This window comes from Oryzias latipes, chromosome 13 (assembly GCF_002234675.1).
Source record: "Oryzias latipes chromosome 13, ASM223467v1".
Classification (NCBI taxonomy): domain Eukaryota; kingdom Metazoa; phylum Chordata; class Actinopteri; order Beloniformes; family Adrianichthyidae; genus Oryzias; species Oryzias latipes.
In genome coordinates this window covers 9012761-9025701 of record NC_019871.2, presented here as the reverse complement: position 1 = coordinate 9025701, position 12941 = coordinate 9012761, and the positions used below count along the sequence as shown (strand labels likewise).

The 12941-nt window shown below is 36.8% G+C and overlaps 1 protein-coding gene across 1 annotated transcript in view; it reads right to left on the bottom strand.

Annotated features, from left to right (window-relative positions):
- The window catches only part of robo2 (roundabout guidance receptor 2), a 282072-nt gene extending 269502 nt beyond the window's left edge, over window positions 1-12570 (bottom strand). Inside the window, exon 1 of the mRNA XM_023961235.1 lies at window positions 11878-12570. Within this exon, the coding sequence (XP_023817003.1) occupies window positions 11878-12001 (124 nt within the window). The 5' untranslated portion in view covers window positions 12002-12570. The remainder of the gene's footprint in view (window positions 1-11877) is intronic.
- Window positions 12571-12941: the final 371 nt, after the last annotated feature.

Sequence of the window (12941 nt, the reverse complement as noted above, 5' to 3'; positions counted from 1 at the left end):
TTTAGGAACTTTGGCTAAAACACTGATTTTTTCTTTCATGCACAGCAATAAAAATAAAGAGACACCATTCAACTTCTCAAATGTGCAGAGACAACATGGAGGCTTAAAGTTTTATAATTTCAAATCTAATTCATGTTTCTGCTCTGTCAGTGATAGAAAAATTACTGAAAGTTAGAGTTCACCTAAAGTAATACTTCAACAATGGCAAGTCACTGATAATATTATAATATTCAAACATGACTGATAACACAGCTGTGATTTTAATCAGTCACTCTTAGTAATGAAAATAGAACGTTAATCCATTGTTATGCATTATTCGTCAGTAAATTAGGGTCTTTGGGGTTAATTAACTAGTGGGCTAAGGACAATGTTAATAACGCAGCACTAATATAGGGCAGGTAATAACACTAGAGATTGTCCTTTAAACTCCAGCTTAAAGCTTTTGGCAGAAGACAGAGGATGTAGCTCGACTGTTCTAGTTTTTTCACTCATTCTTTAATCTATTTCTACACACACCTTAAAGTTTCCAGCTGGGTGTCACGGGGCGACATCAGTCTATTCAAGCATTGAAACTTTTAACATCTACCTTCCAGTAAAAGAGACTAACAACTCCATGATAAGAAAAGATGTGATTGGGACAGCAGTCCTGTATCAGATTTAGAGGAAAGTGAAAATAGAAGTGAATCTTCGACCCTGAAATGAGATAACATTGTGGCTTTTCAACTTTTAAATGCAGTTCATCTCATAGTTTTCATTAGCAGATGAGTTTATTCTTCAGTCCGTTTGCAGCTCTCTGGTTTTTTAGTTTGTAAAAAAATTAGCACGAAAAACCTGAAAAAATGAAGAAAAACACAAAAATGAGAATAAAAACCACCAGTGTATGTATTTTTTATAAGTGAAAATTCCCATGTAATTGGAAGTGACTATTTGCACATAGTTAAAGCAGGGTCAGGGTCAGATTGCTGTTAGAGTTGAGGTTAGAATACGTATGGGCAATGCAGCAATGTGCATCTTGGCTGCTCATGTTACATGTGGCCAACATGAATTCTCATCAGGTTTTGTGATTGGTCACATGTTTGTGCAAATAACATTGTCTTTTTTTGTTTCCTAATTCAATATGCTTCTGCAGAAAACACCTCAGCAGATAAACTAGATTATCCATTTACACGATGAGATACCATTTTATGAAATAAAAAAGGTAAACTAGTTCGAAACTCATGACCTATCATTGAAATGGTAGCTGCTAAGTATTTAATTTAAATTGCAATAGATAATTAAAACAATCTTTTTTCAGACCTTAGATTTTAAACATACATTTGAAATGGAAATACTCATGTGTCATTGCATGAACCAATGCAATATGCGCTCTGCTTTAGCTTGAAGAGAGCAATTTTTGTGGACTATGGGGGATATGTAGTAATGTTTTGTGGTACTATTGTGTTAGGCCAAGTAAACCCAAACACTTTCGGAATACACGCAATATTCTAAAACCAGTTCTTTAAATGGTCAAGAAGTTTTTTAAAGTAAAATATTTAAATATAACTTCTGCCATCTGGTATTTCAGTGACATCTTAATAAGGGCAACAGGCAGAATCAGCATAGCACACATCTTTAAGCAGAACGTAAAGTCTGCCTTTGTAGATACCTTAATCCAGCATTTAAAATCCAGAGCTTTATATAAATACTGCACTCAAGTAGTCCACACAAAGCAAAAGCTTCTTGCTTCTTTCCTGAGGCCAAAAGTGACATTCAGCATTTGCTTGGACATCCATGCAGGCAAACTGCAGCCCACTTTCAATTCCCATGCCTGCAGCTATGAGAAAGAACTGAGCTGGTCTCGTAATCAGTGGAAACACCCACATCGCATGGAACATTTTGTTCTTACTTCTAAAAGCAACTTTCTAAAAATAGACGCTTTTTTTGGGGAACATTTGTCTTTAATGAATGAACATTTTTCTTCATATTTGGGAAATATGTTGTTTGTTTAGATACATTAAGAAATTCAGGTTCAAATCTGTAGTTTCTGCTGACTTTGTTAAGGCCTGTATATGTATTTATTTTTTTTAAATACCGTTTACTTATTTCAGAAGTTGTTTTTTTTTTTTTTATTCTTGCTATGGCAGACAGTACATCTTAACATGTTTTTGTAAAATTAACTATTACTATCAACTTATGCTTTAGTCACAACACAGGTAGAAAGAGGCTGCCTGCAGGCAAATCTATCCGGGGCACGCAGGTGTCCCGCATGAAATACCAAAGTCGTAGATCACTCAATGAGCCCATGAGCTCATGAAGATTTTTTTTTTCGCCACCTAAACCCATTCGTGCTGTTCAGGTGGTAAGTGGGCACTCCATAGTGGCAGCCTGGTTGTTAGAAATTAGTGTGTTGCGTGAAGAGGCACCGTATAGCATCACTGATACTTTCCATTTTCATGGTGTCTCTTGAGGTGGCCGCACTAGCCTCAAGGAAACTGCAAGACACACCTGCGCTCCTCCCTCTGTAGGCCGGGCAACCCAAAAGGCCACAGCACCCGTGTCGGTCAACCCACATATGGGTGCACGTGACTAAGACATTAGGATGTATTGGAGTTGTTTTACACAGTCATTCGTTATGCTTGGTCCTCTTTGTCTAGAAATAGAGAGTCTACATAAGATGCAAACTACTGTTTTTGTTATGCGATAAAGTCCTTTCTGTGGAAAAGTCATACGTTTTTGTTCATTTCTAAAGGGTTGTTCACTTAAATAATTTAAGACTGTTACAGTTTTAGTTTGATCCAGACAGTTCATATAAAGCAAAATTAGCCAGACTAGGATGTAATTGTTCTGGGATAAAACTTTCAAACAAGTGTAGTCTGGTACAACAAAGTTAAATTGGAAAGATTAGAGGAAATGTGATCCAGATGCAAATGTGTAAATGCCATGATACTGTTTATCCCAGAAAAATACATTTTAAAAATTATTTTCAGGTGAACTGTTGACCAGTTGGCAATCAGAAAACATATTATTTTTTAAATGCCGATGCAAATTCCATTCCTTAACAGCATGTCTTCTGTAATACACCTCAGGAATTAATAATAATTATATGTGTCTTTTTGTAAAGAAACATGTATTATATTGGAGGAATGTGACTATCAGAGGCAGAAATATTCAGTTATCTGGAGAATGTGTCCCCGTAGAATGCTCCCATATGGGGAGTGTGCCACATCTAGCATGACTGGTACTATCTGCATCCCACCTCTATGCTGGCACATGGTGAGATTGTTGCTTGACACACAATATTGGACAAGACAGAAACATGGAACATTTAGAGTAGGATGGAGAAGGTCCCGTCGCACTAGGCTTGCCAGCTGTGATAATGATGTATAATTTAATTGAAGACTGTGCTTCTATCCGCCACAGAACTCAAGCTACTCTTTTCTTGTAAATGCATTATTCAAGCTAATGGTGACCCTGAAATAGAAAAAAGCTTCTTATCTCTTTAAATTTTTATTGCTGAGAGCAAAGAGAGGTAAGAAGGTATATGGAGAGAAAAAGGGAGCAAGAGTGTGGCAGAGTCAGAGATAAGTTAAAAAAGCTTCCTGGGACGTAGTTCTGCCATGTTTCATGAAGGCTCGCCATTCCTGACCACGACAGCGTCATCTTCCTGGCAACAGCAGAAAAAAATAGTAGGCACAGGATCGTACTCTTTCCTAGGCTGTAAAATAATTTAGATTTTCTCCAAAATAAACACTGAATGCTTAAAAGGAAATGTCAGTGTCCTCTGGAATCTAGATCGGATCTGTGCCGCATCAGCTGTTTCTACATGAAACATTTATTGAGGTAGAATTCCACCACAGTCATCACGGCAGCAATCCTCACCTGAGTAACAGAGATGTGCAAAAATAAAGAAATAAAATAAAGCCCACATGCAATATTAAGGTGTCGACGTGGCATCCTCTAACCCTAAACCATCTCAACGGGCTCTTCTTGGTGTGGAGGAGTACCAGCTCAGATGAATTCCTCTCACAAGGCTGAGCTTTCAAACATTTTTTTTTTCAAAGGGAGACCCCAATCACCCGCCAAAGGAATATTATTTTTGCTACCTGTATCCATGGCCACATGACAGCTTGTACAAATCCACAGCTTGTGACCATAGGTCATGATAAAATATACATTTACCAGAAAATTGAAAGCAATGTTTTCAGGGTTTTTTTTCTGCATTAGTGCAGCTACCACACCAATCCATCGCCCAGTCTCACTTTTGAACAAAGCATACTTTAAACTACTCCACCTGGGGAAGTGACTCATTCCTAACCTGGAGAGAGCATTCCACCTATTTTTCAGCTGAGAACTATGGGTTTAGACGTGAAGGTGCTAATTCTCATCCCAGCTGCTTTACACTCAGCAACAAACGATTCGAGTGAGACCTGTAAGGAGAGCAGGAGGTCGTGTTCTCTTGTCCACCAGGGAAATTCCTACATAATTATCCACCACAAACAAGGTAACCAGACATCAGCTGCATATTGGCGGGGATAATCTGGTGAAAATATCAGTACTGACTGGAATGAGTGCTAAAACACTTGAGGATTTTTAAGCAAAACCTCCTCGCCATGCTAGTTGGAAAATTTGTCAACCAAATTCCTTTAAAAAAAATGTAATTGTTGAAGAAAACTAGCTCTGAAAATGTTTAACTATTTGCTTCAGTCAAGTATTTATTTAAAAAAAAAAAAAAAAAAAACTCTAAATCCTCTTTGAAGAAAAGCAGCTTGGATCGGACGTAGTTCAGGCCAAATTCCAATCTTCCTTTTCTAAAGAAAAAACAGTCTCTAAAACAAATTTTTGCCCAACTCATCACCACATTACCAAAATGGCATTTGTTAAAGTGCTAAATGACATTAAACTGAGTCGAGACGAAGATGAGCTGATGTGTCCCTTTATCTGTGTTTGTGATACCATATAACCGTTCTTGACAAGCTGGAACAGCAGGTGGGATTACCAGGTCCAGTCTACTGTTTGGTCAGGTCAGCTCTGTAAAGGTAAGGGTTAAGTTGTTTCCATTGGTGATCATAAATTGGAGAGTGTATCCATGTCACGTGGAGTCCCTCAGCGTTCTACTTTTGGGCCTATGCTGTTTCATGCAATGCCCATACATGCTCAATGCAAATAAGGTTTAGACAGTTGATCAGACAACACTCAGCTTAATAGCTGAGGATAGACTCTGTTCTTGATTAGAGCAGGTAAACCCCTGAATGTAATCAAACTTTCTTCAGTTAAACAACAAAACAGAAATTATAGTTTTTGGAAACAAGAAGGAAATGAGTAACTGAAGATCGGACCTATATAGTAGACAAAATAGTCAAAAATGTAAGCTAAGATGTTTTGGTTTCAAGGGAGAGTCAAACCTAAGATTCAGTGCTCACTAAGATTGCAGCTAAAATTGCTTTTTTCCATCTCAATCAAATGCTGATTTTTGAAAATGAGAGGTAGATGTGATAATTGGATATATTTAATCCAACAGAAGTTGTCTTATAATGAAATATTGAATCAACAGTTGATTCCTCCTTGAAAAGCTGAAACCTTCTATGCTGTGGCTACCTTGACCAGATATATGTTATAGTTTTACAACTGCCAGGTATAAACTAAGCAAGCACATGGAATAATTGCATAAGAAAACTGTTGTTTCTTCTTTATGGAGTACTATTAGATATAGCTGATATTAGTTCCCACATAAGCAAAACAAATGCCACAATTGCTGCACTATCATGTTCACAAAAAACAAACCAGGTCAGATTTTTAAAATTACAGGAAGTTTAAAAGTAACTTCATTACAAACCATATATATAGTTTTTAAATATAAACCAGATAAGAGTGTACCATATGGACCAGCTTTCTTTCTGATTATCACATTTTCATTGTCAATTTGACTCCTCCAGGTATGTATACAAATGACATGCTAAAATTAAATTGTGCATATCGTGAAGAAAAAAAATAGATCAGAATCTGGCAGCAAGTAAAATAAAGGAATTAATGAACACACAGTTAACCAACTAAACATGTGCCTAATCAAGTCATTTGCCTGGTCAGTAATTATTAGTGTGATCATCACAAACAAGACTTCTAGAATCAAATATCCTCTTTAATTTATAAACTATTATGATCTTTATTATATCATTATTATGCCTAATAACTACTTTTCACAAAAGATTAATATGTACAGATAATCACAACATATAAATATAAATATTCCTAACAGCTGTTGATTATTATTAAACAAAAGTCTTGATTTGGGTTGAGATTGTAGAAAAAGAAAACCGTTTGAGTTTGAATTACACAACAAAACAATGCCAACTAGACGGAGAGCCCTGAAAAAAAGAAAAGCTAAAAATCAAAGCTAAAATGAACACATTACTTATTAGAGTGTGTAATGTCAAAGTAGTGTTTATTGCAATAACAGAATTGCAGTATGTTAAATTGCAGAGCAGAAATATTTAGTCTATCTTAATGTAGCCTCATAGCAGTAGCTATGTTCTCACCCACACATTCCAATCTGGAGATATTGCTTTTAATCTAACTTGGTGTAGGCGTATATAGGGCAAGTACATTTCATAATACTCTCCTCAATTTGCAAAGTGGCAAAAAGTCTAATTACCTAATTGGACTGGAAACTACATGCTGACAAGTTGCTTTCCTTTTGTGTGGTGATTACATTGTAATTGAAAAGCTACTTTAGTCACTAGATGACCTTGTTGATGCACTACCACAATTTTATTTATAAAAGTGTTTTTCTTAACATTAAAAAAAACACGTGTTTACAATATTTGGTCTATGATGTTGAGAACATTATATACATTTTTTTTAAATGATACAGCACATTAAACAATGCAATTTAACATCCAACTTTTTCTTGGAAAAACCACAAGTGTATGTGGGCGTTGACATTAACATTGAGCTTACTCTACAGATTCTGAAAAGGTCTTACAGCTGAGTTATAACAGAGCCACTCCAGGAGCATGAAATTGTTGTGCTTCAAAAAGTTTCGGCGCAATTCAGAGGATTTTCTTGCTGGAAAAAATACAGCTATAAAGCTTCATTATGTCATATACAGCTGGGTTTATTGCTAAAATACAAACATTTGTTTTTATTCAGATGCCAAATTTATTGACTTTTCCAATTAACACTATTTGATTCAAATATATAAATGTCAAACTTCGAGGTTCATTCTAACATGCATTTTGTTTGATCATTAAAAACATTTAACTTTGATTTAAACTAAACAAAGATGGAACTTTAACTTAAATGTAAATTAGGAAATATAAACAGAAACTGAATCTTCATTTATCTGAAAAATATGCAAGAAAATAATTTTCAAAATAATGAATTTGACTCATAACTTTTTCAATTTTTTAAATACACTTTTTTTAAATGCAGGTAAAAAGTAGTTTTATTTTGGAAGTCTGGGCACTCAGCAGAAATCTCCTTTAAACTGAAGGAATAATACAGCCCCAACAAATTTTGCTTCCACATTCAAGTTTCTCTGAAGCACCTGAGCTTAAAGGTAAAGGTTTTTTGCCACAATGGACCAGACATACACAAAACGTGAATATTCAAGTTAATGTCAAACCACAATTATTTCCTTCCAAACTGTACCACAAAGTTTGATAAATATATTGATTATTGGGTCCAAGTCAATGTCTTGGACTTTGACCTTAAATGCCCAAACTCCACAATGTCTTCTGTAAAAAGATCTGGTTTGTCAGAAGCCAGGTCAGCATCAACCTTTAAAGGATTCATGTTTACATTCATATTTGAATAACAAAAAAATAAAAATAAAAGAAATAAAGAAAAAGTCTTGCTCTGCCATTGCAAAGGTTTTGACCCAATTCATCTCTTAGCACTTGGCAAAAGTGCAGTGTTGGCTTTTCCAGAAATACTTACAAATGTCAGCATATTTGTCTCTTTCAAGAGACGGTTTAACTTTTGGCCTGGTGACATTGATTCTCAACAAAAGTCTCCCTGCTCTTGAACAAAAAAAATTCACAAGTATTTATTAACTTTTCTAAAGTGTTAGCACTCATGTGTTGAAAAGCCTAAATGTAGGTGTTCTGATATACATCAATAATGACAAATGACCTTGAAAAAAAAAAAGCCAAACTCTAAACCTAAACCTTTGTGAGCTGGTGGATAAAAAGAAATGTGCATCAAAGATGTGCATCCAACAAAAGTGCCAGCAATAGCAAGATACTTTTTTTAACATTGTGTCTGAACCTTTTTTAGGCCCCATTTTCAGTGAAGTCATCCTCCTATAAGAATGCACGTTTTAAGTATCAGTGCTAAAGTAAGTCTGCATTATGACATTCTCTACATTTTTGGGGAATAGCTTTAAGTTTTCATCTGGAAGTTGAAATAATGTTCAGGTAGAGAGTAAAATTGAAATCTATGGCATGCACTGGCGTCTTGAGTGCATGTTTGCAGCATATGTCAGATTCAGGCTTCCCAACTTCACATGCACCATTTGAACCATTCACATTTATTTTTTTATTCTTAGTTTTTTTTTTTTTACAATTTTATGATTTGGCCAACCACTCAGTCAAAAGGGATGATTTCATTTTATTTCCTGATGTTTTGTGTAATTTTAGTTTTTAGTATAGGAAGATGCACTTTTAATGTGAACAGTCTGAGTCTGAGGTAAACTACACGTTTTCTCTGCGAGTAGGAAGTGATTAATTCCTCTTTTTGTCCTGGTCTGATTCATATCTCTGATAGCCAGAAACTCAGTTGCTGGCAAGACTGAAATAAGAGCTTTATTTCTGTTTGAGGTGCTGCTCTCTTCTTTTTACCATTACTCTAATGACAACTGCCACAGCGGGAGTTTGTTTAGTAAATCCGCTTTTTTGAAACCATTGCAAAAGCGGCACTGCTTCTAAAGCAGTGCCAGTCCAAGTATCATTTGTCTTCATAGTTATGTATTAAAACAGCCCTGGCTCCTCCTCACCAGGTACAGTCTCCATATTACCATTCACTGCTGTTAGATGGGATCGTAATACAAGCAATTGAATTTCTCCCCTATTGTTGTTCGCTTGCATCTCTGCTGCACATGATCTGGACGCTTGTGTGATATTAGCTGTGGAGGCTTTCTCTGTAGGGTGGGATGAAAATATGAAAAAGAAATTATCTAGGATTTAACCAAGAAAAAAAAAACAGGCAAAAGAGTTGATTAGCTGGATTTGTTTACATTGTAAGACAATTAGTAAGGTCAAATTCTGTAAATTTAGAAGGATTACAAGAGTTTAACTTTTACCAAATCTAAGTTATTAGTTTGGCTCAGAGAAACATTATACAGATAAAGCTACTCAAGACAGCTTAAATAAGACAGATTTTGTTAGTTTTCCAACACCTTTCAGTCCCATTTCTCCACCCCTGGACTAAAGACTCAAGATTCAACGGTCATTACCTCTATCTGCACATATACACTCACTGGCCACTTTATTAGGTACACCTTGCTAGTACCGCGTTGGACCCCTTTTGCCTTCAGGTGGCATAGATTCAACAAGGTATTGGAAACGTTCCTCAGAGAGGTTGGTCTATATTGACATGATGGGATCATGCAGTTGCTGCAGATTTATCTGGTGCACGTCCATGATGCCAATCTCCCATTCCACCACATCCCAAAGACCCTCTAATGGGTTGAGATCTGCAGACTGTGGAGCCCATTTGTTTACAGTGTCCCATTTCGATGCTCGGTTTGAACTGCAGCAGACCGTCTTGACCATGTTTGGCCCCCTAAATGCATCGAGTGGCTACCAAGTGATTGACAGATTAGAAATTTGCATTAATGAGCAATTTGACAAGTATGCCTAAAAAAAGTGGCTGGTTAGTGTAAACACATGTAAACCAAAATGTTATATCTCAGTTAAGTAGAATAAAGTTTAATTTCCAACAGATATAAACAATAAAAGTCATTTCAAATTATGCTTCCATGGTGTACTCGTAATTCTAATCGCTTTCCTCAAACTTCAGACTTAAGTATTGTTAGACCAAATATTAATTTTACATTCAGAGGTTTTTTTTGTACTACATGGCAAAAGAAGTTTTAAGAACTGTTTTCTTCAAAAAGTCCCCTTTTTAAAGTTTTTTTTTAAATCTTTAGGGCGATGTTACGTAAATCAATGCCTTTTCTTTCATTCTCTGTGATGAAGTAAATCCTTTTCTAGATGGGCTTGTTAGCCGCCAGAGTTGGTGTTTGATCATCCCAAGATAGATTTTTGGATGGGTTATGGCTGCACAACATCGCTGTTTGGAAAATGTCTGTGGACTGTTCATATGGGTTTTTGATCATCATTGCGAAAGGCTTCTTGGTTCTGTGCAAGGCTAACACTTTCTCATGGAATAGAATGTACAGTTCAGCACTGTAAGGCTTCGGTCCTAAAGCTCCGCTACACTATGCACTGTACTGTTTGGCACACACAGATGTCTCATGCATCTAAATTTAGCTGGCCAGTGCCTGATAAGAAACACATAAAAATGGCAAATTACAAAATATATTAACAATTATGTGTGTATGAAAAAATGTCATTGGTGAAAAAGGTTCTGTGTCACTGTGCTGTTGCAAAAATCACTTTTTAAATACCGATATGTTTGTGAAACTTATACAGATCTTGTCTTAATGTGAAACACATATTTACACAAAAAAATATAATTAACTGAACCAATTCAATTTAAAATATGATGCTACAGGGACTTGCTTAGATGAAAACACATTTGGACACATTTTATGGCTTCATTTATTTGATAAGGTTCATTGGCCTCCATTTTATAAAAATGTTGATTTCAGCTTAGACTGAAAATGCATTACAGTAACATCCTGTTTTAATCCTATTTTTTCCATATCTTTTAATGGTTTATGGATAGTTTTGCAAAAACAATTATAAAACCATCACTACATGATATTCACATTAGTTTAACCAAACCTGAAAGACCACAAAAATTAAATATCTCTAATGTTGACTTTTACGAAGATTTAGTAAATAATTTAAGATTTTTGAGAGTACATTCAAGTGGTTGCTTTGGATGCAACTCTTCTGTTATACATAAAAATGAGACAAATGTAAGAGAAGAAATTCAAAGTGGACAGTAGGAGACGAAGCACAGGAGCAAAGTAGGGAGGAATCATTAAATAAGATCAAGGTGGTGACACTGCTTCTTTGAAGACACACACATCCCACTGAGTGTTAGCCTTAAGTGCTAACAATACCGATAGGCTGCAGGGAGTATCTCAGCCTTCTCACTGAGCACAGGCTCCAAGATTAGAGGTTCCTTTAATCCGACAAAGGGGATTAAATGCTACAAGAGAGGAGAGAGGGCCGCTCCCACGGAGGTGCTGAGATGAATTATTTACACCTCCCTTCAAGAATGATGATTAGTGTGTTACACATAAAAACACAGTTCACAAACACTGCTGGCATGTCTAACCGACAAACAATCAGTCGAAGAATCCAGGAAGCAAAGATGAATATATTCTTTTGCTATAAATCTGGCAGACAGAGCGAGAATTTAACTTAGATCTTGACCTACCAAAACACGGCAACAGGACACCAAGATTGAAGCAAAATAAACACATTTGAAAATTTCTTTCAAAATTATTGTTATTTGACAGAAAAAGAAATAAAGTAACTTTGAAAAGTCAAATTTGAAGACAACTCATCTCTTTGCAAGGTCAGAAAAACTTTCTGCACATAGGTTTTTAGAAAAAATACTTTAAATCATACAAAGAAAGCTCATAAAAGGAAGAAAACAAAATGCATAAATCCATATAAACCTCTAGGTGCTGTGATAAGCAAAGATTTAATGACAAGAAATGAATTATGAAATTGTAAATAGTGGTTGTCAATAATTACTTACCCCCCTTGTTCCATCTGCCTTTATTCCTCGCCTGACAGGTGAGTTTGGGGCATCCAGAGAGCACCAAAAGTAAAAAAACAAGTTCAAACACAGAGAAAAATCCAGAGTTTGCCCTGGAAAACATGTCCAAGAGTTGCTGGCAGCCAAGTCACTTTCACATGGCTCTGTTTCCTTCTACAGCGGCGCGACTGGGGCGCCTGGTAACCCACGCGTGGGCTGTCATAATCAGTCACGCTGGTGTCAGCAAGGGGTCCCTCGACCTACCATGGTGCATTGTGATACCCCGGTCAGGTGCTGGTTTTCACTGATGCTGGTGATCCGAGGGAAGCGGCATCTCTCCTCCTGTAAGCTCTGCCTCACCAGAGCGCGCAGTAAGCAGACGGGAACACACAGCTCGCCATGCGACGGCACAGCTCAGCTACATTCGCCACAGTGCATTGGAACTCGCTCTCCCACAGGCATCCTCTCTCTCACACACATTCTCCTTTCTCCATCTCTCTCACGCTCACTGCTGCCACCCCTTCTGATGCTGCTCCTGCTGGAGCGGCTGCTGAATTATTTCCTGCTCTCCTCACTCGAGGTTTCTTTGGGAATTCATTCCTTTGCGCCCCGTCTTGCTTACAGCTGCACATCACTGATGAGATAAGAGGTGGAAGCACACTCCACCGCCAGCACTCTGGAAAAGAGTTTTTATAGGTGTGGTGGACCGAGTCTGTCAACCAGTATAGACTAGCTGAGAGGGAAGTCGGTGTAAATGGCACCTGGTAAGAAAAGGGAAAAAATACAAGAGCATATCTGGAAAAATGTATTGTTTTTTCTCTCAGCAGGGAATTTGCACTGGGATGTGTTACACTTGAGAATTTAAGAGTTTAGAGAAAGACCAGAGAAAACTGGAACAAGTGGGGAAAAGAAAAGGAAACAAATAAAAAAGCTCTTATAAAATGCAACCTTTCCCGCTTAAAGAAGTCAAAAAATGTTCCAAGAGTCCCTGGATACTTTTTACAATAAAAAACTAGACACATATGTGCTATAAAAAGTTGATAACAGTACAAACAAAGCTGCTC